Below are 27,876 nucleotides of genomic sequence, written 5' to 3'. Positions count from 1 at the left end.
GCCAGTCCTTCGGAGGGGAGGCCGGCAGGGGGGGGGAAGGCCAGTCCTCCGGAGGGGAGGCTGGCAGGGGGGAAGACCAGTCGCCCGGAGGGGAGGCCAGCAGGGGGAGCCGGTCCTCCAGAGGGGAGGCTGGCAGGGGGGAAGGCCAGTCCTTCGGAGGGGAGGCCGGCAGGGGGGAAGGCCAGTCCTTCGGAGGGGAGGCCGGCAGGGGGGAAGGCCAGTCCTCCGGTGGGGAGGCTGGCAGGGGGAACCAGTCCTCTGGAGGGGAGGCCAGCAGGGGGGGAAGGCCAGTCTTCCAGGAGACGTGCCTGGTCTCCTGGAGCAGAGCAATTGGGGCATTTGGAGCTCAGGACTCTAAACACGGCCGGCTGGCCGCCGGGACAGCAAGGGCGGGATGTGCTAAGAGCTGGCGTCGCATGAGCACCCAGGTTAGGGTGCACGCCGAGGTCAGGGTGCAGGAGCAGAGGAGCAGAGTGGTCGGCCTGCCCCAACGTCTCTGCCACTCGAGTCCCGCCAGCTCTGGCAGGCAGAGGACACGCACAGGGTACACGCTGGTCCCCTGGGCCCTGGACCCCTGGCCTCTGCAGCAACCAGGCTACAGGCCAGGGAAGATGGACACAGCTGTTCTCTCTCTTGCCGGCGGGGGCGGTGGGGGTGGGGGGGCAGAGAGGAGAGCGAGGTGGGGTCTGCGAGGACCCGGCCAAGCGGCTGGACCCAGCCCACGCACTGGGAACGGCCGCAGAGCCAGCCCGACACTGCCAGCGCCCACCCGACACTGCCCAGCTGTCGCCCACACCCGCTGGGGACGGCCCTCAGGGGTCTGGGAGTCAAAACTGTGTCCGGGACTCCCCCCGGACAAGGCCGCCCACTCGCTGCGCGACACAAAGCAGGGCGGGCAGCTGTAGGGTCGGTGAACCTTCTGCTGCCAAGTTCCCTCAAGAATGTCCTCGATAAAGCAGTCACGATTCTTCCGTTAGATCAGTTCTCAGGCAGCCCAGCTGAGTCGTGATCATCTCACTGACTTGACTCTGTCTGCCTTTCACCTGGAACGTCCAGCTCGTTAACGTTCAACGAGACTGCAGCAGAGGCTGCACCCGGTCTCTCTGTCTCCGGTTGGCCCTGTCTCTGTGTTCTTCCTGGCCTCCTTTCTTGACTTCCTTTGGGTTATTGGAGTATCGTTGGGAATTTCATTCAAATCTACTTCTTGGCACAACGCCGTTCGTGCTGCTCTGGGGACGACACCCGATGTCCCTGCTCTGCGGCATCTGCCGTCGGGAGTGTCCTGTGTGGTGGGGCGGGGGCACGGCGGGGTGTGCCTGGGCCCCCGGGACGCCGCTTCCACGACAGCACGAAGACTCAGGTTCCTCGCACTCGGGTACCAGGCAGGACACCGTCTCAAAAACGAACAGAGTGACGGTACTTGTGGCCAATGAGAAGATTTAAGCTTTCAAGCGGAAACCGCAATCACGGTAACTTGTTTCCAACACCGTCAGCTGAACGGCTTCCTGCAACTTTTCTTCCCCAGACTTTTCTGAGCTCGATGCCGACAAACGTGACTTCTGGACACGGCCTGACGAAACGGCAACGTGCAGGACCGACCAACAGGCGAGAGCGTAGCCGGAGTCAACCCCGCTGGAGCCTGGAACGACCGCCTGGGCAGGTCGGGGTGGTATGAAGGCACCTCTGTGGTTACGCACAACGGGTGCCCCCGCCTCCGACAGCGTACCTGTCCGGGGCCAGGTTCCTTCACACGCTTCCCTGGACAACACGCACCACGGCCAAGAAGGCGGAAGCCGCAAACGCCCAGCTGCTTCTACCGAGACGCGCGGAAAGGTAAAGCGACGCTCCTCTGTCTGCGTGTTACTGTTTTTAGAAAATACATCTTCCAGGGGCACCTGGGGCTCTGTCGGTTCGGCTTCCGACTTCGGCTCAGGTCATGTTCTCACGGTTCGTGGGTTCAAGCCCTGCGTTGGGCTCTGTGCTGACAACTCAGAACCTGGAACCTGCTTTGGATTCGGGGTCTCCCTCTCTCTCTACGCCCTCCCCCGTGCCAGCTTTCTTTCTCAAAGAAAGACACTAAAGAAATAGACACTAAAAAAGTTTTAAAAAGAAAAAACCTACGTTTCAAAAGCACACATTAATTATGTTAATATACGATGGATTTATAGTCATTCTAAACGAATTAATAGACACCTAAGATTTTTCTCCACTGTAACTTCTACCGCGGTAAGTTTCGAGGGCTGTAACCCACCCAGGAGGCCAGTCCACAGAGGCCCTGAGGCCGTGGCCCTGCCCCCCGCCCTCATGTGGCCAGCCCGTGACTCGGCTGTGAGGAGCCGCGTCCACGCTCTGGGGACAGCCTTCACAACGCAGCACGCGTGGTGGAGACTCCTACCTAAAACCGCATCCTGGACAGTGCCGTCCGGGTCATCGAGGTACACGAGGAGCTCTCTGTACAGGAACTGAATGTGGCTCTGGTAGCAGGACCTCACGTCGTCGTCACTTCTGACACATGCCAGCCACGTGACCAAGGCGGAGGTGGCCGCGAGCCTCACTTCGTGGGAGACGTCGTCCAGACGCTTCAGGAGCTCTGGAGGGAGGGCCGGATGGGACAGTGAGACAGAGGCCGGCACAGACGGAGCACTGGAGCTTCCAGAGTGGGGACCTGACCCCACCCCTGGGGCACTCGCCCTCGGGCCATGGTAAACCCATCCTGTGGGGAGACTGGTGCTCGCGTGCCAGGGGCTGGGGGCGGCTCCCAGTGTGCCGGACCCCTTGACCGCACTGGCCACAGGGTGGACCCTGGGCCGGGTGGGAGGAGGGGTGGGCAGGCCTGAGCTGCTCTCCCTGTCTCACCTGCCAGGTGCCCTGGGCTCTCTGTGGCTCCAAGATGCTCCGTCTGTCACCATGGGCATCACACCCTGGCTGCCCGTCCCCTGGATGTACACACCGCCCTCCCAACTGGGCTCTAGGGACAGAGCTCGGGCCCCAGTGACATGATTGCCACCACCCGTATCAGTTGTTTCTGCTGAGCTCTGAGCCAGACCACTCGGCTGCTGAAAACAGGAACCACCTCTCCAGTTAGCAGAAACTCACCGTTCACCGGTGAGGTTTTTATCAAATGTATACTTTTCTCCCCCAAACTGTGAGAAATCCCTGGCCCTATGGCCGGGTGTCTCTGGAGACTCAGCAGTCGCTCAGGCACTCCGTGAGCAGGGTAAGAGGTAGCCGGGGGCAGGGAGCAGGGCTGCAGCCCCAGGTGGTGGGAGGCCCGGCCCCCAGAAGTGAGCAGGCAGGGCTGTGGGCTCGTGGCACTGCGGCCTCCTGCCGGGCACTACCTCACGGCAGAAGGGCTTTCCTAAGGGTCTGGGCCTCATCCAGTCCTCGGACGGCAGCCTGGCGGGCACACCACCACCCGAGTCCCGCAGGGACTCCTCCCATGTCCTCACTCCCTCCGGCTCAGGCTGACTCTGGCATGGCGTGTTTTCCTCTGACGGTAATTCCCGAGTTTTAAGAAGTGGCCTGGAAATTCACTTTTGTGATTGGGGTCAGCTGTCACGTGCAACTGTGGCTTGGAACAAAGGGTGGCTCTCTTGGGGCCCGTGCAGGGTGCACATGCATCCTCCATACAACAGACCTCGGGGCGTCCTGCCCTCTGCAAACACATCACCACCCAGGGCCCTGAACTGGTCCCGAGAAAGGAGCTCGCGAGGAAATCCTTTTGCATGAAAACAACCCCCAAAGCCCAGATATGTGCAATCTTTTCACTGGCTCTTTTTAGACGTGAGCAAAATCCCAACGGACTCTGACAGTCACCAACTGACTTGGCGCAAACAGAACTGTAAGGGTCGCCGGGAGGAATACGGTGTTTGCTGTCACAAAAGCAAACACAAAAAGCGAAAAGAAACTTGCAAGAACGCGTGAGAAAGGGGACTTCAACTCTGGATTTCAGCAGGTGGCTTCCTGCTCAGCATCAAGATGCACCACCTGCAGTCCCGGAATATTCTGAGCCACCACCTCTGCCGGTATCAGCCATCCATCCCTCCCCCCGGAGCTGGGAGCGCTAGAGCCCCTCTCCCCGCAGACGCGTGTCTTCCTCTCACGGCGTCCCGAGTGGACTCCGCTCACGAATCCTGTCCCCACCACACTCCATCTTGTGCACCCAGTGGCTCCAGCTCTGAACTTCAGGGACTTTTCATTTCTGGGACTCCTGAAAACCACCTTTTAGGAATCACTACATCAGCTAAATGCCGCGGCACAGAGGACAGCCCAGTGCGGCTATGACGGGCCGTGGAGACCAGCCACAGGTGCGCCCACAGACGCTGCACGCCCCACCTGAGGCTGACCGCCCCCCTCCTCCTCCTCCTCCTCCTCTTCCTCCTCCACAGGACCCTCCCTCCAGTTGGCGTGCACAAGCCTAGAGCGTCTGCCGGGCTCCTTCTTATCTGCAGCTTCGTCCTGTTTGCGTTTTTGTCTGAGCTCTGAGCTGGGCTCTAGAACATCTATCCCTGCAGTGTTGGGATCCTTGTTCTCCTCCTCAACGCGTTTTTCTCTGTGTTCTCAGGAATCCTCTGCGTTTGCTACTCTGCTCGGGGCCGGGGTGGGGGTTGTTCCTCTGCTTCTGATCTGGGACTCGCCCGGTGCTGGGGCTCCAAAGAGGCAGAGACGCGGGACGGAAGGCACGGCCGCCGCAGGAGCTCTTGCGGCGCCCGTCCTCGCGCCCTGGCCTGGCTGCAGCGCCTGCTCTGGGGTGGGGGTGCGGGGCCCCACTGCCTGGGCACGGGCTGCCTGCCTCACTCTCTCTTCAGTGACGGCTCACCGGTCACGGCTGCGTCTGGACTCCTGACACCAGGCCGACTGGAAGTCCAAGTACCAGCTTCCATTTCCCTCTAGAAGAAACAGACCCACACAGTTCGGGAAAGAAAAGCATCGTACCAGGATAAACCTTGATGAGCTTATCGGCATCAGCCACACCACCGGAGGTCTTTAAAAACGTGTTGATGATTTGGCACGAAATTAATCGAGTCATCTGGGAATCTTCTTCCAGGGAGGTTAGAATCTGCGGCATCAGCATCTCCTGAACTTTCCAGATCTGTAATCGGAAGACAGAGGAGGGTCCTGATTGGCTCTGTCCCGGAGGTGACAGCGCTGGTCCCTCACTGTGCACACGCTGCCCATGATGGAAGGAGCTTGGCTCTCGTACAGATATAAAGGAGTCTGGAATGTTTTTAAGATTTTTATATGAGAACTCAAACCTTGATTTTAAAATCTAGATGACTTAGGGCGTCTGGGGGACTCAGTCGGTTAAGCGTCTGACTTCTACTTCAGTTCGTGTCATGATCTCGTGGTTTTCAAGTTCAAGCCCCACGTTGGGCTCTGTGCTGACAGCTCAGAGCCTGGAGCCTGCTTCTGATGCTGTGTCTCCCTCTCTCTGCCCCTCCCCTGCTCGCATTCTGTCTCTCTCTCTCAAAAATAAATAAACGCTAAAAAAGAAATAAAATCTAGATGAACAGTTGAACAGTTTTGTTTAACTTGGTCAGTGGACAAGCCCATCGTTCACAAAGCCGTGGAGACAAGCCTACAGCCTAGCCTGCTCCTTGCTAGCGTGGCTGCATGTTGTGTCCGTACAATTTGGGGGACGTTTTACCTCAAATCATGGTGGTTCACGTTTGCAACAACGTGGATGGAACTAGACGTATCATGCTAAGTGAAATAAGGCAGTCAGAGAAAGACAAGTATCACACGATTTCACTCGTGTGGAATTTAAAAAACAAATGAACATAGAAGAAGGGAAGGAAAAATAAGATAAAAACAGAGAGGGAGGCAAACTGTAAGAGACTCTTAAATACAGAGAACAAACTGAGGGTTGCTGGCGGGGTGTTGGGTGGGGGGATGGGCTAAATGGGCGAGGGGACGTTAAGGAGGGCACTTGTTGGGACGAACACCGGGTGCAATACGTAAGTGATAAATCGCTAAGTTCTATTCCTGAAATTACTATCACGCTACATGTTAACTAACTTGGATTTAAGTTTAAATAAATCAATAAAACAAAACCGACTTAAAAAAGACTCATGGCAGTTCAGTGGACCAGGAGGTGGAGCTCACACACTAGATGAACACCTGGCCGGATGCCTGCAGACCTAGGGCCGAGTGCAGAGCAACAGCAAGGCCTTCCGACAGCTGCCCCCTCGCCCCCCGTTTCCCTGATCCCGTTGCGCAGGTAACAGTAGCGCAGAAACCCCGAGATCGGCCAAGCTCAGGTAGAGTTCTGTGCATACGTCCTCTGCTCCGTAAAGAGCCACATTCAATACATATCAATACATACACCTAACGGCAGCCCGACCTGATCAAAACCAAATGCTACGGGTCACGATGGCCGGTGGTGCCCTGCCCTCGCCCGCGGCCCCCAGGCTCCCTCCCCTGTGGGTTTCAGAAAGCAGTGTTTGGCGGCTACACGTGTGTCCCCCCCTCCCCCCGGCAGGTGTCCCTGGGAGCCCCACCTGCTCGTCCGACAGGACCTCACTGCTGATGAGCGCCCAGAGGCAGGACACGGCTGCCGTGCGGATGGCTGCAGCCGTCTTCCCTGCGTGCCACTGCAGATTGGGGACCAAGATGTCCTTCGTCACAGTGTCGAGGTAGTGGTGAAAGTGCCTGGGGTGGAGACACGAGACGGCAGGTGAAGGGGAGCGCGTGGGGCAGAGGGGAGCCGGAATAGGAGGACGGCTGCCTCCCTGGGGCGGGCGCCCTCCCTGCAGGGGAGAGGGGGCCGGGGGGAGAGCCAGCGGCCTTCCCAGCTCCTGCTGGCTTCTGCTGGGCCTGCAGCCTCCAGAGCAGCCCCCCACCCCCGCAGGGGTGAGGCTGTGGGGGCCCCACCCATCTCTGCTGGGCTCTAAAAGAGGAGACGTGAGGTCACCGGGCACATCGACCAGGCCAGCAACGTCATCTGCACGTGTGGCCATCCTACGCACGCACACCCGACACCCCCCCGTGGGCACGCTCCCCTCCGCACCCAGGGCCCGAGCGCCACGGTCACAGAGACGTGGACGTTCCTGCCAGCAGTCTGGGCACTTGGTCTGGATGTAATCTCACACGTCTGTCTGTGCCGGGCGGCTCGTGCTGCAGAGCCACACTCTGAGCACCCCGTTGAGAGGCACCCAGAGAAAAGCCTGAGCGTCCTCACGAATCCCACTGCGCTGCCACCATTAGACCGAAACACGTTTGAACGAGTAATTCATCAACTTATTTCCCAACCTTATTCCAAAGTGTATTTCAAAGGTGGCTCACGTCTCAAATACCAGCTGTTCTGGAATACCGAAAAGGTGTAGTAGCCTCCAAGGCGAGGCCAGAGCCGCGTGGCACCGAGGCTCTCCCTGCACCCTGCCCTCCGGCCTCTGCTTCTGTCCCTCTCTGCTGCCTGGACCCTCACTCAGGGACTGTCCCTTCTGGGGAAGGCTCCACCTGCTTGCTTCCAGCAGGGGGCATCCAAGAGCCAGAGATGTAGGTATGCGGCAAATCTGGTTCTGGACTTGCACACACACGCACACACATGCTCGCTCACACACACACGCACACACTCACACAATTAGGTTTTTAACGTGCTTTAATTTTTACACAAAGGGCTGCTATTTCCCGCAAAATGGTTTAAAAGGGGGCTCTGTGGAAAGACCCAACAGTCCTGTACTCTGAGGCGTCAGGTGAAGTGGCTGGAAAAGCGAGGACCACTTGCTGGCCAGGCTGCCGCTCTGCCGCGGGAGACGGGCAGTGACCCAGGGCCCGTCAGCACTGCGCTAAGACCCAGCAGCTGACTTTGTGGAGCAGCTCCATTGCGCAAAGCAAGGTCCCCGCTGGGGTCTGAAGACAGACCTCCTACCGCTGCTGGCGCCCCTCCCCCAGTCCCCAGTCGAACTCGAGGAGCGGGCAGAGCCCAGGTGGTGGCCAGCAAGGTCTGTCGCGTCTCCACAGACGCCCCGGGGAGCAGAGGCCACGGGATTGGGGGTGCAGGGACCACCAAGAGCAATGACCAAACCCAGGACAGGTGGGGGCCGGCACCAAGGGCCCACGCTGGGGGCGCTCTGTGGAGGGAGCAACCTGTCCATGGAGGGTCCCCAAAACAGCACCTCCTCAAACTGAGGAGCCCGACTTGGCGCTTCAGTAGGACATCGTGAGGCCAAGGACCCAGGGCAGCCGATCAGCGCCCGTGTTTGGCCACCTCGGCCTCAGGTCAGGACCCGCGGGTGGCCGGCGAACACGTTCTGGCAGAAGAGGGTTGGCAGTGCATCCCCAGGGCTCCCCGTGCCCGGGGGCTTGTTGAGGCCCCTCGCGAGGTCGTGGGGGAGCACAGGCTGTGAGGCGCCAGCTGGCCCGCGCCCTTGCGGCTTATCCACGGGAAGCTCCCCTGCCGGGAGGCCTGCGGGCCAACATCGTCTCTTTATGGCCCTTGTAGGCTGGAAGCTCGGGCCGACGAGCAGCAGACAGGATTCCCTGCCCGCAGACGGGCCGGCAGAGCCCGGGGAGAGGAGGAGCCCCAGGGAAAGGTCCCAGCACACTCGTGACATGGCAGGACGCGTTCCTTCCGAGGGGACAGGGTCCCCACACGCCTTACCGCCCACCCAGCCACTGGGGGCCTGGGGGCGAGGTGCACTCACGCGCCGCCCGACCAGCCAGGGTCTGCCGCCAGCCCATCACGGGTTTGCTGCCCTCAGTCCTTGCTGGCAACAGGGTTTTCCTCACGCTTTAGCCACTAAGGGCGATTCAGCCCATTCTCTGATAGGTTTCAAAGGTACCAAAGGCATTTAAAACTGAGAATAGCTAACGTATAAACCATTAACAGTTAATGTTCCCTACAACCTCTTCGTTCGATGGAATTTTAATGGCCACGTGGAAATGACGTGGACTTCATGTCTGTCCGGGCGGGTGCTCGCTCCCGCGGCCAGCGCCAGAGCCCGGGGTGACCCCAGCTCCCACCTGAGAGCACCCGCAGAGGCCGGAGGCCGGGCACACGTACCCCTGGGAGTCGACCGTCTGCTTTGCGCTCAGCAGCACCCGCGACAGGGAGGAGAAGAGCCGCAGGCGCATCTGCGGGTCCCGGGCGGGCTGGAGGCAGCTCCTGAGGACAGGCACCAGGTGGGGGAGCACTTCTCCCAGCGCCGGGCCTGGAAAACACACAGCTCACGGTTCCCACGGCTCCTGCTCGTGGGATGACACAGCCCCCACCCCCGCCGCCGGGTCGGCGCCGGGTGCCGGGGAGGGGCCGTGGGCACAGGGGCAGTTACGGCCCGTCCACCACCTTCCTCTCCTTTCTGGATCGAGGGTGTCCCTGTAAAAGCAAACACTTAACCCCCAAATCGTGCTAATTGTTCGATACGGTGACTTTCTATTTCCTCGTGTTTTCTCAGATTCTTAAAAAAAAAAAAGTTACAGTCAAGCAACACTTTAAAGATCAACCAAGATAAATTATTCAGAACACGTACGGTGTTTAATATTTGCCCCTACACTCGGCAGCCACCGCCCTTCCCGAGCTGCTGCTGGACAGGCGCCTGCGCAGCTTCCCCGGGACCGCGGGCCTCACACACGGGCAACGAGCCTTAGTATCTGGAAGGGCATCGAGTCGTGATCGGAATAAAGAGTCCCCGGGGTGCAAACACGCGCTCGGGTTGCACGGACCCGGGTCACGGAGCGCCCTCCCCTCCAGGCGGGCCCTCTCCCAGCCACCCTGTTCACAACGCGCTTGCTCGTCCCACGGCAAGGCCCAGATGCATTGTCTCACACTTGGCGTCAAAGCTGCAAGACGGAAACGCAAGGCTGCGCATTAATCTGAGGGCAGGTGTGGGTCTGGGGGAGAAAGAGAAACAAAGGCAGGAGGACGTGGCCCAGGGGCAGGACACTGCCAGCACCGGTGGGCACCGGGTCTGCTCACACCCTCTGGGGTTTGTTTTCCTTGGAGATCGCATGGAAGACGGAGCCCCGGACCTCTCACTGCAGGAGGAGGGAGCGATCTTCCGGGAAGAGACCCCGATCTCCCAAGGCCGCGTTTTCACGGAAGACAGAGCGCACGAGCAAGAGGAGAGAGGGGTTTCAGGGAGCATCTTCCGGCCCCTCCCATAAAGACACTTTCCGCTCACGTGCATCACTGTCCCCTCATTGCTATCCAGGCGCCAAACACCATTTTGAACAAGTCCAGTCTGTTGAACGCGCTCTATAAAAACAAAGTCTCCTCCAGACAGCAGGGTGTCTGTCACGGCTGACGGCATAACGAGACACGTAAACGGGAGCATCCTACGGGAAGAATACGGACACCGAACAGACCCGGGGGCGCAGCGGCGTGCTCTCAGTGGGACAGCGCCGCGTGGGGTGCGGGCACCTGGCGATGAATGCCGCCCGAGCACAGCGCGTGTGAAGCAGGACGCTTCCGGACACAGGACGGAGAAACACGCCATCAACACTCTGAGAAAACACTTGGAAAAGCGCACCGAGGCCGCGTCCCCTCTTCCTGATTGGCCGGCCTCAAGGGTGCACAGGTTTTTGGTTCTGGAGCCTTCGGATGCGGCCTCTGGCTGTTTTCTAAGCTGGGAAGAGAGCTGCTGTTCAGAGTCTAAGATCTTTTTTTTTTTTTAAGACTCATCTTTTAAAATGAAATCTGTCCGGTGAGACCTCTACGGATGTCCCAAGGCAGGGAGAAGGCACGGGTCTGAGCATAAGCTCTGCCTAAGGAACGTTCCTTCACCCACCCTGCGGCCTGGGGGGGAAGGGCCTGGAGACACTGGACCGCAGAGGCCCACGCCACACGTGAGGCTCTGCAGGGACACTGTGGACTGTGGGAAGAACACACTGCGCCCAAGGCCATGATGAGCATGCCTCGGAGGCATAACATAAACACCGTATGCCTGGCAGACTTTCTTTTCTTTACATTTTTGTTTACTTCGGGGGGGAGGGGCAGAGAGAGAGACACACACACAGACACACACAAGCCGAAGCAGCTCCAGGCTCTGAGCTGTCAGCACAGACCCCGATGTGGGGCTCGAACTCACAAACCGTGAGATCATGACCCGAGCCACCCAGGTGCCCCTGCCGGGCAGACTTTCAGGGGCCACATTACACACTTTCGGGAGCTCACCTGCGTGGTTGACCACCACGACGAACTGCAGAAGCTCTGCTGAGTGGACGGTCCAGTCGTGGTGTGACGCGGCCAGCCACTCCACGAGGGGGCCCGCGTGCTCCCGGTACAGATCCTGGCGGCCGTCGATGTCCTGTGCCGCGGCCAGCGCGTCCATGGTCTCCCGGACCTGGAAATGCGAGTCACTGGCTGGGGAAACCCCACTCCTAAGGCTCAAAAGCCCAGGGGAGACCAATCGTCATCATCAGAGAGCGCTCTGTTACACGACGGGCTAGGACGACCCGGTCGACCGCGAGCGCGCCACCTCCACCGCGGAGGACGCACAACTCGACAGAGCCCCTGGAGCGCCCGCGGGGGCTAGGACTGCAGGGGCCCGTCTGACGGCTACTGTTCACGCTGGGTCGGCGCCATCTGGACGACAAACAACAGACTTGCATTTATGAGAGATTCAGCCGCCGTGCCCCCAGGCTGCACAAGGCTTCTCCTGGGGTCCTCAGGCCCCCTGCGGTGGGAGAGCTCGCTCTGTGAGGAACAAGGGCACCTGGGGGCTGCAGGGCACTGAACTGAGGGACATAAACTATGCTTGCCCGAGGCCACCCTGTGACCAGGCCTTCCGGTGGTGACAGTGGTGACAGAGGTGACAGCAGGCCAGGGGATAGGAGATGGGCCGGCAGCCACCTCCCAGCAGCCTGTGCCTACAACCTGGCGGCTGCTCGGTTTCCTTCCCGTGGGTCCCAGGCACGTGGATTTGGCTCTTGCTAGTGTGTGTGGCTTCACGGTGACAAGCCACCTGCTGAGATATGTGCCCTTTGAAAAGGGGAAAGGTTGTCTTTAAACGAAAGAAAACAAAATTCAGATGCCCAAGAAAGGAAGGGGAGGGCGGGGAGCTTCCTGGACACGGGGCCTGTGGCTCTGTGAGCCTCCCCGGCACGCCTCCTCCATAGGTGAGCCCTAGAGATCTGTGCACGGCTGTAGGAGGAAGACAACCCCCCCCAAAAGGTCCCTGGAGCCCAAGGGGAACTGGACGTCAGTAGAGCATTTAAAGCCTAGACCCAGAGCCGAGAGAACAGAAGTAGTTCTGTAAAGCTGGCCTGGGATTAAACAGGAAACACGATGCTATTTTCTCTCTAGACGGTCAGGCACCTACGTGTTTACCACAGACGGGAGGCGAGGTTACACGTGTCCGTCTGTCTGTCTGCAGCTGTCACCCCTGAGACACAATGACAGGCGGCAGTTGGAGGGAATCTGAAATTCCCTGCATCCCCGAGGCTGCCTCACGAGCCACTCGTCCCACACGCCCTTCCACGCTTCCGGTCAGCCGAGCCAGGCAAGCCCGAGGCTTCCGATTCCACAGCAGGATTTCTGGATGGTGGTCCCACCTGCTCAGGGCCGAGCACCCTCCTCAGCATAAGCTCCGTCCCCCGCGCAGCCTCACCTTGTCGCCGAGGCCTGTGGCACCCCAGAGCGCCTCTATGGTCACCAGCACCTCCAAGAGCCGTAAGCTGCACTGCCTGCAGTCTTCGCGGCACACGGAGACCAGAGTCCGCACGCACAGCAGCAGGTGCTCCCCGTAAAGGTGCTGCCAGGAGAGCAGGGAGCACCTGAGCCAGCTCTCCCCCGGCCTGTGTGCTCCTGCCCCCTGCCGCGCCCCCAGGGCCCCCCTGCACCCCCAGCCCCGGCTCCCTCCCCGCTGCCCTTCTGCCCCCCAGCCCCAGCCCACCGTCCTACCCCCTCCCCTTCTGCCCCCTCCGGCTCCTGTCTCCCCCTGCCCAGCACCCACCCGCAGGACACAGCACACTCTGGTCGCAGATTAGAACACACGGACCATAAGGAGGGCATTCTTCGACGGGAAAACTTTATGGCGTTATTTTCCAGGGGAAACTGAACACAGCCCCGGAAAGAAATGCTTAACGGTGTCTGAGTTACGCTTAAACAAGTTCTCATGCGTCAGCAACACATCCCCTAGAATTCACAAGGGACATGGATCTGCTTGCAAACACCCAGCCCCCACCAACCTGCCCCCAAAAGTAAGAGAAACAGCGGAGGGAGGTGGACACACAGCACAGTCCGAGCCCACGGCCGCTGAGGCTGTGTGGGGGCGCACGGGGTTCATTCTGCTCTTCTGCTGCTGTGAGTTTCCGAGTCCTCCCACGCTCCCGTTTTAAGAAAAAGAAAGAAGTTCCGTGGCTTGGGAAGCACTTCCTGGTGGTCGGGGAGACAAGGGGATGCCTCGGCCGGTCCGTCCAGCCGCTCCCCTCCTGGCCTCCCAGCCTCGTCATCTGTGGGCCAGGAGCGAGTGTCCACGTGCTTCTAGTGCGTCCCTCCACACGTCTGCTTCACGCGTTTCACGAGGGGCAGGAAGGACGGGGTCGCGGTCGCGGAGCAGCGCACAGAACACGGGAAGCGTGCTCACCGTGCCGCTGGCGGGGGTGGGTCCAGAGTCCCTTCTGGGGCCCTGAGGCTCATGCACAAGTGACGTAAGCCACCAAAGTTTAAACAGAACTCACATGGGATCACAGAGGAGCGTGGTCTGTGCACGCGGCTCGGGAGCAGGACAGGACGAGGCCTTGAGGGCTGGGCGTCCAGCTACCCCGAGAAGCCAGGCTGGTTGGCGACTTTGCTCAAATCCTCACGTGCCCTACAGCCCAATTCCTTCTGGTCCCGGACTGAGAGTAAATGAGTTTCTGAGGACGTGAGTTCAGCGAATTTCTTTTTCATTGTAAACATTTACCAAGGGAGACAACGAGAGACAGCGCGTGCGAGACAGGGAAGGGGCAGAGAGAGCGAGGGAGCGAGCGAGCGAGCATCCCAAGCAGGTTCTGTGCTGTTGCCAGAGCCTGACTCGGGGCTCGACTCCGCGAACCTGAGCCGAAATCAAGAGTCAGGCGTCTACCCGACCCAGCCCCGCAGGCCGCCCTCAGCTAACTTCTGAAGTGACCTGGACCAGATGCTTTGGGAGCGATTCCGGGAGGAGGAAGCTCCCTTCTGGAGGCGCGAGCTGTTCGATTCTGGGTGGTCCTGAGGCCGCGACTCCCGTGCCAGTGAGGAGTCACGTTCCCAGCGGCGCCGTCCGCGGGGAACGGTCCCCACCTACCTGCCCCCCAGAGGCGGAAAGGGCGCAGGCCGCACACGGACACCCAAAGTCATGTTTTAGCCTCTGCTCCTGAAGGTGTCACCTGAGGCCGCCGACTTTACTGCGAGAAAGTGCCCGGGGCTAACGTTTCGGTAACGGCACCGACGCCCCCGCACCCCGGGTCTCCGCTGGTCCAACGGGACCGCGTGACTTCTCCTTATGCCATCAGACAATTTCCTCACCTCGAGCTCCTGTCACAAAGCAAACATTTCAAACGGAAGGAACCGATCCCTGGGCCCGGCCCCGGCCAGACGCAGGCACCTGCCGTGGGTCCCCCGACTCACCCCCTCCCTCCAGGCCCCGCTGCTGGATGGACACGATCGTGTCCACCCCTCAGCTGGCTCTCGGGAAAAGGCTGCCTGGGGACGTCTGCGGGAAGCACGTGCCGTGTGTCCTGGGTCACCACAGGAGCACGAGACCCTCCCCGCCTGGGGTTGGGGGCGACAGGGCTGCGTCCGCGAGCAAAGGGGAGGAAGGCAGCTGGAGGGCGTCCAGAGGGACACTTGGCTACACGGCGCTTCCTCGGCGAGGCGTCTGTCTGTGTACAAACGTCGTTGCAGAAACGACTCCTCGAAAAAACTGGACGCTTAATCCGAACTGTGTGGCTTAAGGGACTGGTTTTCCCGTGGACGACACTGAGGCGTGAAGGTCGTATCTTCTCTACTGTAAAACGTGGAAGATCTGTGTTCGAACACCTGTGCGGGGGCGCCTGTGGGGCTCGGTCGGTTGAGGGTCCGACTTCGGCTCTGGTCTCGCGGTCGGTGACCCCGAGCCCCGCTCTGGGCTCTGCACCCTCTCTCCCTCTCTCCGCCCCTCGCTCACGCACGCCCTCTTTCTCGCTCTCAAAACAGATAAATAAGTAAAACGCTAACGAGAAACAGAAAAATAAACATCTATGCTCCTTCTCAAACTTAATTTTCTGAGAGGAGAAAAGCTTCTGGCTCACACATCTATAGCGGAGTCAGAACCGTTTCCAGACCCGCCTGCATACACGTGCACAATTCTCGTGGATTCGCTGACTCTGTGAAAACCAGGTTTGGGAAGAGGTGAATCGTCCTAGAAGCACCAAAAGCAGGTGGAGCGGCTCACGGCCACCTCCGGCCGACACAGCCCCGCTCCCTCCGTTTAGACGGCTTTGCACGTGGATGTGTGACCGAGCCCAGACCACCTTGTCGCCTGGGAGCGAGACGGGGAAGGGGCCGCGAGGACCAGATGAGCCCGCGCAGAGCACCCTGGTGGCCGTGCGGAAGGCGTGGCCGGGCCCCAACCCGCCCCCCCCCTCCCCCCGCCGAGCGCCCCGAGCAGGGTCCCCAGGCCGGCCAGCGGCGGGCAGGCCCTTGTCCACACAGAGGAGAGGGAGGGCAGCGCCCAGGGCTGGGGACACAGGGCTGAAGCCTGTCACCGCCGCGCACAAAGTCCTCATTTTTTCTCCACGGGAAACGATTACAAATCATTCCACACGGCTAGGCCCGAGCGCCCAGACCGCTTCCCAGCGCATTAGTAAAACATCCAGGGACGCGAGCAATGCCCCGGCTCCTGGGGACGGGCTGCGGGCCACAGCGGGGCGGGGAGAGGTGCCCCCACGCCTGGCCCCGCGGGCGTCCCCGGCGTGGACGTGTCCCGCTCCGTGCTGCCCCCCACAGAGGCCGCTGGCCAGGTGGGAGGAGGCCAGCGTGCACTTTCAACATGTCTTTTTAAAAAACGTTTGTTTTCGAGAAAAGCAGAAAGAGTGCAAATGGGGGAGGCAGAAAAGAGAGGGAGACGCAGAATCCACGGCAGGATCCAGGCTCCGAGCCGTCAGCACAGAGCCTGACGTGGGGCCTGAACCCACGAACCTTGAGATCGTGACCTGGGCCGAAGTCAGCCGCCCGACCAACCGAGCCACCCACGTACCACCCCCCCCGCCCCCCCGCCCCCCGCCAACGTGTTTAGTTTTACCGTAACAGGCTACGGACTGGACAGAGCGGAACGTGGCAGTGCGCCCAAGAAGCCCCAGACCCTGGCTTCCACTGTCAGGCGGAAGCGTCTGAGGGCTGGAACCTGACGTCATAACCATCCGCAGCAGTGCATGCCGGGACCTCATCTGATAACCATCCGCGGCGGTGCGTCCAGCCCGGCTATAACCATTCGTGGCAGTACATCCGGGACCTGACGTCATAACCATCCGCGGCGATGCGTGCTGGGACCTCATCTGATAACCATCCGCGGCGGTGTGTCCGGTACCTCATCTGATAACCATCCATAGGGATGCGTGAAGGCACCTGATGCAATAACCACCCATGGTGGTGCGTGCCGAGACCTCAATTGATAACCATCCGCGGCGGTACATCCGGCCCTGACGTCATAACCATCCGTGGCGGGGCGCGCTGAGAGCTCATCTGATAACCATCCGCGGCGGTGCATCCGGCCCGGCTATAACCATTCGTGGCAGTACATCCGGGACCTGACGTCATAACCATCCGCGCGGCGATGTATGCTGGGACCTATCTGACAACCATCCGCGGCGGTGCGTGCAGAAGGCCTTATCTGATAACCATCCGCGGGGATGCGTCCAGCCCTAACGTCATAATCATCCGCGGCGTGCGTGCCGGGACCTCACATAACCACCCACAGCGGTACGTCCGGCCCTGACGTAATAATCATCTGTGATGGTGTGTGCTGAGACCTGACGCAACAACCATCTGTGACAGTATATCGGGCCCCTGACGTAATAACCATCCGCGGCAGTGCGCCCGAGACCTGACGTAATAACTAGCCGCGGCGGTCTGTGCTGGGACTTTACGCAATAACCACCTGAATCGCTGCATCTCGGTCCTGACATAACCATCCGCAGCAGTGCATCTGGGACCTGACACAGGAACCATCCGCAGCGGTGCGTCCGGCCCCGACGTAATAATCTGGGAGGTGTGCGCTAAGGCCTGACGCAATAACCATCCGCGGCAGTACATCCGGCCCCTGACGTCATAACCATGCGCAGCACTGCGTCTGGAACCTGACATAACCATCCGCGGCAGTACATCCGGGACCTGACGCAGGGACCTGACGCAGGGACCATCCGCAGCGGTGCGTGCTGGGACCTCGTCTGATAACCATCCGCGGGGATGCGCCGGACCCTAAGGTCATAACCATCCGCGGCGGTGCGTCCTGGCACCTGACACAGTAACCCCCCATGGCGGTGCCTCCTGGAACCTGACGTCATAACCATCTGCGGAGATGCATCCCGGCCGCGACGTTATAACCAGCCGCAGCACTGCTTCCGGGACCGGATCTAATAGCAGTCCCCGGCGATGCGCGGACAGTGTCGGCAGGGGGCGCTGTCCACCCCTCAAGACGCGCTCCCCCCGCCTCCCTTTCTACAACTTACATTTTCAGAGCCTTGACAGATGTGGGGCCGGGCCAGCTCCGTAGCGATGAGCGTCAGGTGCGGCTGGAGGGCCTCTCTAGGGCAGCCTCTGACGATGGACGCAAGGATCAGGAGGCCCGAGGGGGAGGGCGACTTCTTCAGCGCGGGCAGGACCAGCTTCAGAAACACCTCCGGGCTGACGAACGCCCCGACCAGCTCGGCAGATCGGGTGCACTGTGCGAGGACAAGAGCCGCTGGCGGGCTGCTCCCGGCCCTCCCGCGGCTCCCTGCAGGCCTCCCGGCCCTCCCGCGGCTCCCTGCAGGCCTCCCGGCCCTCCCGCGGCTCCCTGCAGGCCTCCCGGCCCTCCCGCGGCTCCCTGCAGGCCTCCCGACCCTCCCGCGGCTCCCTGCAGGCCTCCCGGCCCTCCCGCGGCTCCCTGCAGGCCTCCAGACCCTCCCGCGGCTCCCTGCAGGCCTCCAGACCCTCCCGCGGCTCCCTGCAGGCCTCCAGACCCTCTCGTGCTCCCTGCAGGCCTCCAGACCCTCTCGTGCTCCCTGCAGGCCTCCAGACCCTCTCGTGCTCCCTGCAGGCCTCCCGGCCCTCCCGCGGCTCCCTGCAGGCCTCCAGGCCCAGCACAGACAGGGAGGTCTGTGCCCGGCGTGTGTGCCACAGTTAATGCCCACCGGGTCCCACACCCCTTGGCTGCTGCCGGTGACCCAAGCTTGCTTCGAACAAACAGCCACTGGCCGGCACCACCGTGCCATGGGTGCCACTGGGCAGTCGGGACAGCGGGCCCTAGGGCATCGGGAGGAGTGAAAAAAGCCGACCTCTAAAGGGCACACTGCACGATCCCATGTACACAATATCCCCTGGTGACGGAATGGGACGACCACCAGACTGTCAGGTCACTGTTGCAGGCCCACATACGTCCGAAGTGAGGTCCACGTGGGCTGTGGCTTGGCAAGGTGGGCCAGTCAGGACAAGGGAAGTAAACCTGAGGCTCCACTGGCTGCACACGGGGTGGCGCCAGCCGTCACACGCCAGGCCGCACCCCTGCCTGGCTTTCCCTGCAGAGCCCGTGGGCGTGACGGCCATCAGGGCCAGGGAGGTGCCCTCCTGCCCAAGCTAGACTCTCAGGAACAAGCCCATGGGCGGTGTCCCCCGCTCGCTGGTGGGATCCGTGCGTCCAGAGCCGTCGCCTGCACGTGCTGGGAGCACAGCTGTGGGGAGCGGCATGGAGCCTGCTGAAGAGGGACCCTACGTGTCCCCCCTCCGCGGGACCAGAAACCAGACATGGGTTGTGCAGGGGCTGTGAGCGAGGGCGCGGCTGCCGAGACCCCAGGGGATCTCAGGCGACGCGAACGTTATCTTGGCTCTCCCGTTTGGTAAAACCCACAGACCCGCGGCCTAACCAGGGCGAAGTCCACAACCCGTAGCCACAGCTTCCGTGACCGGAAGAGGCAACTCACGCTGCGGACCACGGCCCTGTCGTCGTCGGCACAGGCCCGGTGCAGGGTTCGCAGGACGACCTCCAGGTGCTGCGTGACGTGGTCCTCGGCGTGCAGCAGCAGCACGGCCAGCAGCTGCGCGGCCTTCACCCTGGTCCCCGCCACCCAGTCAGTGACATCATGACAGATGGCAGGAAGGATCTTGGAGAGGTTTCTGAAGACGAGCTCCCGACAGCCCAACCCGGGGCGGTTGTCTGCAGGTGGAAAACACAAACTGCAATTTACAAAGCACGTCTCACGACTCCTAGGGAAGGTCATTCGTCACACGTCCCTTGTTTGAGGTGCGCCTGCAAGTCCCATTTCATTTCGAGATCGTAAAAATGCAGGCTGACTCTGAGGACGGAGATGGATTCGCGTGGCCTCACTTGGCTTAAAAGTTTTGTATGGCGACCGAGGTTTAAGTGACACACAACCAAGTGCACCGCTTGCCTAACCTGATGTGTTCTGACACACGGATACACCTCCGCACCAGCGCTGCAAGCAGGATGCAGCTACCCGTCGCCCCAAAGCTTCCAGCACCCCTGTGGTGCTCCCGGGCTCCCCACTCCGCTTCCCGTCGCCGCACATGGGCCGTCTCTACGCGAGACCGTGCGGTTCACACCGGCTTCGCCAGCTCCCGGCCCCCTTCCCCCATCCGTGTGGCCGTGTGCCTTCATCCCTCTGCCTGTCCGTCACCTGCCGGGACCTCGGGCTGCTTCTCGGGCTGGCTGTGGCCAAGAAGGTTGCATGGACGCAGCGGCCGCTTCCACGACAATACTCCACCGAACGGGCAGTGGCCTCACCCCTTCCAAAGTGGCCGCGCCGCTTCGCATCCTGCCCCCTGGGCGTGTGGGGGGCCAGTGCTCAATGACAGCCACTTAGAGCGTGTGTGGAGCCTGCTGTGGTTCCCCGTTGCTTCCTAAGGACGCGGCGCAGCTTCTCGCGAGGTTGTTTGTATCTTTCGTGGTGAGGCGCTCTACAAAATCTGCCCACTAAAAAAATCTGTTCTTATATCATCGAGTTCTGAGCGTTGTTTCTGTATTCTGAATGCAGCCCTTCAATCTGTAATTTGCAAATCTTTTCCGTCTGTGGCTGTTGCTTCACTCTGTCAACAACGTCTTCCACGGAGCACAGGTCGTCGTTCTGGTGAAGCCCACTTCGTCGGCTCCCCTTCCGCCCACGACGTGCGAGAGAACGCCCCAGCCCCGCTCACAGAGGTTTACAGGCTTAGGTGTTTGTTACATTTAGGTCCAGGATGCAATTCAGGTTAATTTTTGAAAATCATAGGAGGAATGGACCCAAATTCATACCCAATTATGTGCAACTCCAATTCTTCCAGCACCAATGCTGAAAGACCATCCTTTCTCTGCCAAATTGTCGCGGAACCTGTCAAAGATCAGCCGTCCACACGCGTGGGTGTCTACTCGTGGACACGTGACCCCGGCCCTGTTTCCCCCCCCCCCCCCCCACCTGTGGGTTGGCCCCATGCAGTCTGGAGTTCTGTGCTCTCACTCTGCAGATTGTTCTGGAAAAGGAAGCGTTAGCCTTTCAACTTTGCTCTCCGTTGTCAACGTTCTGGCTGCCCTAGGTCCTCCGTATTTCCATGTGATCTTAGAGTAACTTTGTTAATTTCCACAAAAACAGGTTCAAAGATTCTGATTAGAAGTCTGATCTTAAAAATTTTAAACTCTGTTCTCAAACTATTCCGAAAGTAGAAGAGGGAGGAAAACTTCCAAATTCATTCTGTGAAGCCAGTACCGCCCTGATACCACAAAAAAAAAGAGAACTATAGGCCAGTATCCCTCATGCACACAGGTGCAAAAGTCCTCAACAGAATATTAGCAAACCGAATCTCACAGTACATTAAAAAACTCACTCACCACAATCAAGTAGGAAGGATTCCCGGGCTGCAAGCATGGTTCAACATTCAAAAGTCAATCAACGTGATACATTCCATTAATAAAAGGACAGATAAGAACCACATGATCATTTCAATAGATGCAGAAAAAACTTTTGACAAAGTACAACATCCATTCGTGATAAAAACCCTCAACAAAGTGGAAATAGAAGGAACAAACGGCAACATAATAAAGGCCATATATGAAAACCCCAGGGAACATCATAGTCCATGGGAAAAAAACCGAGAGCTTTTCCCTGGGGTCAGGACTTAGACAAGGACGTCCACCCTCACCACTGTTGTTCAACACGGTACCGGAAGTCCTAGCCTCAGCAATCAGACAACACAAAGGAATAAAAGGTATCCAGATTAGTAAAGAAGAAGTAAAGTTTTCACTATTTGCAGATGACATGATACTATATATGGGAAACCGGAAAGACACCACCAAAAAAAACCCCTGCTGGAACTGATACATGAATTCAGGAAAGTTGCAGGATACAAACTCAACGTATAGGAATGTGTTGCGTTTCTATACACCAATAATGAAATGGCAGAAAGAAAAATTAAGAAAACAGTCCCATTTACAATTGCACCAAAATACTAAGACACCCAGGAATAAACCTAACCAAGAAGGTAAGAGACCTGTATCTGAAAACTATAAAACACTAACGAAAAAAACTGAAAAGGACACAAGGAAATGCAAAGACATTCCATGCTCATGGATTGAAAGAACCAATGTTGTTGAAATGTCCGTACTACCCAAACCAATCTACAGATTGAAGATTTTATTAAGTATTCTTGAGACCCAACATAGGACTCAAACTCACAACCCCGAGATCAAGAGCCGCACACTCCACTGACTGAGCCAGCCAGGGGCCCCAGCAATCTACACAGTTAATGCAATCCTATGAAGATACCAACAGTATTTTTCACACAGCTAGAACAATCCTAAAATTTGTATGGAACCACAAAAGACCGCGAATAACCAAAGCCATCTTGAAAAACCAAAACAAAGCTGGAGGCGTCACAATCCTGGACCTCAAGCTGTATTACGAAGCTATAGTGATCACAGCAGTATGGGTCTGGCACAAAGACAGACACGCAGATCAATAGAACGGAAGAGAGAACCCAGAAATGAGCCCACGATTATAGGTCAATTAATCCTCGACGAAGCAGAAGAAAATATCCAGTGTGAAAAAGACGCTTCAACAAATGGTGCTGGGGAAACTGGACCACTTTCTTACACTATGCATAAAAATAAACTCAAAATGGATTAAAGACCTAAAAATCCTACAGTAGAACACAGGCACACAGGCAGTAACTTCTTTGACATTGGCTGTCCGTAGCAACCTTTTCCTAGATGTCTCCTGAGTCCATGGAAATAAATAAACTACTGAGACTATATCAAAATAAAAGGCTTCTAAACGGTGAAGGAAACAATCAACAAAACGAAAAGGCAGCCTATGGAATGGGAGAAGATATTTGCAAATGACATATCTGATAAAGGGTTAATATCCAAAACATATAAAAAAAACCCATATACAACTCAACACCTAAAAACCAAGCAATTAAAAAAGGGGCAGAAGACATGAACAGGCACTTCTCCAAAGACGACATCCAGATGCCAACAGACTCGTGAGAAAGTGCTCGTCATCACTGATCATCAGGGAAATTACACATCAAAACTACAACGAGGTACCACCTCACAGAACAGCTAAAATCAACAACACAAGAAACAGCCAGTGTTGGCGAGGATAGAGAAAGGGGAACTCTCACGCACTGTTGGTGGGAATGCAAACTGGGGCAGCCACTCTGGAAGACACTACGGAGGTTCCTCAAAAATTAAAAATAGAACTTACTCTACGATTCAGTAACTGCACAAGAACACTAATTCAAAGGGGCACATGCCCCCCACGTTATAGCAGCGCAATCAACAACGGCCAAGCTGTAAAGCAGCCCCAGTGTCCACTGACTGATGAACGGACACAGAAGATGTGGCATCTGTGCAATGGAATATTATTCAGCCATAAAAAAGAATGAGATCTTGCCCTTTGCAACCACACGGATAGATCTAGGGAGTATTATGCTAAGAAGGTGAGTCGGTCAGAAAAAGACAAATACCAGATGACTTTACTCATGTGGAATTTAAGAAAACAAAACAAAAAAATGAACAAAGGCAAAAAGAGAGAGGGAGGGGGAGAGAGAGAGAGAGAGAGAGAGAGAGAGAGAGAGAGAGGGGGGGGGGGGGCAAACTACGAAACAGCGAAACAGACTCCTAACTAGAGAACACACGGCTGGTCACCGGGGGGGGGGGTGGGGGGGGGTGTGGGATGGGGAACAGGCGACGGGGAAAAGGACGCAGCTCTGATGGGCAGCAGGTGGTGTGTGCAGCGTGAATCACTACTCTGTACGCCTGAGAACGTTACGCTGCACGGTAACTAACCGGAATTCAAACGAAAACTTCACGAAAATTCAAAACTCTAAAGGCAGAAAGGAAACTGAGATCAAAGTGCAAAGGCTGTGTTTTAGGAGAAGCAACAGTATGCGCCGTGAGGCCCCACTTCCAGGTTCCAGGTCTTCCCGGTTACTTTTCTGTGCTCGTGCTGTATTAGGAAATTAGTTCCACGCGACTCCTTGTTGGCTGTTGAAGTGAGCCTGCTGTAATTTTGCCGACGACAAATAAACAAGAAATACCTTTCTTCCTAATGATGCATCCAGTGTGGGAAGCCTGTCAGATGAGGGGACATGAAGCAGGGTGGCAGGTGACAAGGGGCCACGAGGCATTTTCGCAGAAACACGGGGCCTCACTACATCTGTGTTGTGAAGCCTACCTTCCTGTGCTGGTTAATGGAGCAGAAGTGACCATACTCTTCCGGGCCAGGGGTCCAGGAGCCACATGTGGCGTGCTGCCTCCTTCTGTAAATTGAGTGGCAGCGGGGGACGCGGCTGCGCCTGCTCATTTACTATTGTCTAGGGCCGCTGCGACATCACCACAGCGAGTGGACCAGCTGTGGCACACACGTGGCCTCCCAAGCCTGATCTACCGACCGTATGGTCTTTCACAGAAAGAGTTGGCTGAACCCCATTGCAGACTCTAGAATTGCAATTTCCAGCCTGGTAGCTGCTAACCAACATGGCCGTTTGAAGTCTGTTAGGCTTAAATGAATTAAAATCCAGTTTCTCGGTCCCCGAAGAACATTTCAAGTGCTCAGTAGCCGCCCACAGCTGGCGGCTGCCGTCCCAGGCGGCAGAGAACGCCCCGTCTCGGTACAGTCCTCGTGCTCAGTGCTGCAGTGGAAGACGCGAGGAGAACCCAGGCTGTGGTCTCAAGCAGCAGATGGAACAGAGCACCGTCATCTACGGACTGATCCTTGGTGTCCTCGATTTGCCAAACGGAACAGCCAGTCGAGTAGCCGGGGAGAATGAACTAGGCGGCCTGGGGGGATGGCCAGGGACACGAAATGCACCTGCTACCCCTGGCCCCAGAAACCAGGGCACACACGCCTCTGTGCCTGGCTGTTCCCGGCGCTCTGGGACACACGCTCTCCCCACGGCACATGCAGGGCCGCTCTGGACACGCAGGTCTTCGTGGTGTGCTGTGTGCTCTCCAGCCCCAGGGCCATGGGCGGCTCCCGTCCGGTGGCTCTGCGAGCACCTGTGGGTGCAGGCATTCTAATCCCGGGAGAGCCTCTGGGTCTGGGGGCACAGGTGGTGTGTCCTTTCCTTACATTTAGGTCCAGGCTGTGCTTAGACAGAGACAGGGATACAGTGAGGCACATTCAAACAGCTGGCACCTAGAAGCTTCCATAGCTGTCATCTCCAAAACGATCACTTTGGCGGAAGTAAACCCTCCCACTCCCTCTGGGTGTGTGCACCCCCGTGTGGCCTCCTGGAGAATATATAAACGAAGTAAACAGGATGTGAGGGAGAAACGGGCCTGGGCGAGTGGCAGCCTGTGGCCGGGGCGGCCCCGGACCTGGCTCTACCCTCAGAGCGCCCACGTCCCAGATGTTCAACTCAGACCTGACCCCAAACTACAGCCCCTCCAGCAGTCCGCCGCCAGGGTGCCGGGCCTCCCCGGCACCTGCGTCCTCGTGTGCCGCGGCTCCAGAGTCCCATCACGCGAGGGCCATCCCCGGAGACCGAGCCCTGAGCGGGGCAAGAGGCCGTCGAGCCACCATCTTCTGGACCGTGGGGCGGGAGCCCCCAGTACATGCTCGCTGGACCCACCGACAGCCTGCTAACCCTGACACGCCTTGCGGGCTTCGCGGCGCTGCCGAGCTGTGATCTAGCTGCCTTGGAAGCTACTCGCGGCCCTGTGCTCAGAGGGGCTACCCCCAGTGGTACCCCAGCCCACAGAGCCCCGTGCTGCTGGCCGCCAGCCCCTCCCCTGCCCCGAGTCAGCTTTCCCCGCCTACCCTTCCACCTTTTCTAGAGGGCCCATGTGACCGAGCCCGTTCACTAAACACGACGTTTCTGAGTCATTCATGTCGTAGCACACGTCAGAACACTCCTCTTCGTGGCCAGGTGCTGCTCCACGGTGGCAGCAGACACGACTTGTGGACACGGGAACCAGCTGGTGGACCCCGGGTGCTCCCACTTTGGGGCTGTTATAAACGATGCTGCTGTGAACACGCACGTCCGTGTCTTGTCGAGCATTCTTCTGGGCTGGGACGGTGGGGTCACGTGATCGCGTGGGAAGTGCAGGTTCATCTGGGTTGGGACAGCGGGGTCACATGGTAACTGCGTGTTTAACACTTGAAGACGCTCCCAAACTTTTCCAAAGCAGCGGCACCATTTTTCACCTTCGCACCAGCACCGCGTGAGGCTTCTCTTTCCCCACGTCGCGATTACTGTTGACTTAGGAAACCACGCGAGGTCGGCGTTCCTGTTTGTCCTGGAATCCGGGGAAGCGCCCTGAGGCCTGAGTGATCGACTCATGTCCAGAGTCCAGAGTGCAGCTCAGCCGCTATCTTCTCATCTCGTCCCTGAAAAGTCCCGGGCGTGCAGAGGCAGCTCCAGCGGACAGAGGGCGGCCGGCGTGCTGGCTCGGCCCCACAGAACCAGCCGCCGTTACCAGCCTTGCTCAACCTTACAGCAAGCAGGCCAGACAGACGCTCGTACAGCCAATTTGTTTTCATAATTGAAACAGAATTAACCGACGGCCACAGACAATTGCTTCACCTCGCTAGAAACCAAACGTGAAGGTCAGGAGTAACACGGCAACCTCGTGTCGCCTCCGGGGGCGACACCGTAAAGGTGGGCTGCGAAGGAGGGTCAGAGCCAGCGGGGTGTCAAGTCTGTGCGCACGGGAGGCAGACAGGCTCTGGGAGTGGTGACCTCTGGGTCTGAGGTCAAAGTTCCAATCCTGGCTCAAAGCGCAGGTGTTCTGTCTTCCCTGTAGGTGTCCTTGATTCATCCCGAGGTCGTTTTTCCCACCAGCTGACCTGGGGCTTTATCATCGGGCTGGGTGGGTGCCCGGGGGCTGCCAGGCCTGTGGGTGATGCCCCTGGTGCAGACGCAGCAGCCGAGACCCATCCTGGGGGAGGGAGGGGCGCGGTCTGCAAATGGGCAGAGCGCCCCCCACCGTGCTGGAGTTTTAACTCAAGGAGGGGTCGACACAAAGCCTTGACTAAGCTGGGCCAGAAGCACGCAGAACGTTATGTCGGCTTAGCTTTTGCACCATCAGGCAAAGCGCAATTTAATTGTGGGCAGAAAAACAGCTCAGCGGCTTTTTAAAGCGCGTATCTAAGTGTGCCGCCAGGTCTGCCCTGAACGCGTGTGGGTTTATGAGGCACCACAAACAGGCAGGGTGACACTCGGGCTTCTGCACGAGGTTCCCGTGGACGCGGCTCAGAGTCGACCAGAGACCGTCCCTCCTCAAGAAGTGCAGGGGGCGGCGGTCAGCGGGAAGGCTGGGGAGGGTCACCAAGGACACACACCCGTGTCCTAAGCCCCAACCTGGCTCAGGCGGGTGCCGGTCCTGACTCCCTGCCCGTGGACCAGCCGCTCCCTGCTTTGGGCCTGGGCGCCTCACCTCCGATAAGGAGAAAACCAGGTTCGCCCAGCCTTCTGAGCAGTGGGACCCTGCCCGTGTCCCGGAGCCCCTGCTCCCCAGCACCCAAGGCTCCAAGTGGCTGTGCTGTGCACCACGGACCCTCGCTTGGTTGCACACGGTGCAAACCCGCCCCCGCCCCCCCCTGCCCGCCCATCTCTCCTCCGCACAATGAGACTTTCCTGACCACTGCCACCTCTCCAGATACCTGGACGAAACAGGCAAGCAGAGCAGGTCTGAGCTCCGCAAAGAACACGAAAACCCTGAAGGGCGTCACCGTGAAAGCGCTCACGTTACAACGGTGTTTATTCAAACGGAACTCTACTTATTTCTAAGCTGGGGAAAAACCAACTCTGTTCTCTCTTGCGTCAAAAGGTCTGGCAAGCCGGTCACCGTCACGAGGAAATGCTTTCCTCTTCGCTCAAGCGGCACCAAGGACAGCAGTGTTCACAGGAGGAAAGTTTCCGGGAGAAGGGACTCCAACCCACGGTTCGAGGGCGCGACGATGGGCACGTCCTCTGCAAGCACGGACCTGCACTTCTTGGTTCAGCGAGCGGCTGACTCCGGGACGTAGCTGGGTTCCAAAAGTGGAGATGTATTTCTGTGCCGCAACAGGACACTTGCGTTTGTCAAGCTAATGGCGAACCGTGTGGTGACGAGCATGGCCCATGCTACGCGCACCTGGCCCAAACCCCGATGGGACAGGACGCAGGTCCCTCGGCAGTGAGCTGTGCACCTCCTCAAATCCGTCCGTCCGCTCACGGAAGCACGGTGTCAGGGACAGCGAGAGGCCCGTGAGCAGGAGGGGGTCTCCTTCTGGGAGTCTGAGTGAGGGGAGCAGGCCCCA

The 27,876-nt window shown here is 58.6% G+C and overlaps 1 protein-coding gene across 2 annotated transcripts in view; it reads right to left on the bottom strand.

The window, feature by feature from the left end:
• Positions 1-27,876, bottom strand: part of DNAAF5 (dynein axonemal assembly factor 5) — a 48,462-nt gene that overhangs the window by 6,535 nt on the left and 14,051 nt on the right. The window contains exons 5-12 of one of the 2 annotated variants that reach the window (XM_047838350.1): positions 19,060-19,292; positions 17,611-17,823; positions 12,549-12,692; positions 11,114-11,282; positions 9,005-9,152; positions 6,501-6,651; positions 4,936-5,092; positions 2,396-2,590 (exon numbers count right to left, since the gene is read on the bottom strand). In XM_047838350.1, the coding sequence (XP_047694306.1) occupies positions 2,396-2,590; positions 4,936-5,092; positions 6,501-6,651; positions 9,005-9,152; positions 11,114-11,282; positions 12,549-12,692; positions 17,611-17,823; positions 19,060-19,292 (1,410 nt within the window). The remainder of the gene's footprint in view (positions 1-2,395; positions 2,591-4,935; positions 5,093-6,500; positions 6,652-9,004; positions 9,153-11,113; positions 11,283-12,548; positions 12,693-17,610; positions 17,824-19,059; positions 19,293-27,876) is intronic. The other variant, XM_047838351.1, reaches the window with a different exon arrangement.

This window comes from Prionailurus viverrinus, chromosome E3 (assembly GCF_022837055.1).
Source record: "Prionailurus viverrinus isolate Anna chromosome E3, UM_Priviv_1.0, whole genome shotgun sequence".
Classification (NCBI taxonomy): Eukaryota; Metazoa; Chordata; class Mammalia; order Carnivora; family Felidae; genus Prionailurus; species Prionailurus viverrinus.
This window is presented reverse-complemented; position numbering and strand designations above follow the sequence as displayed.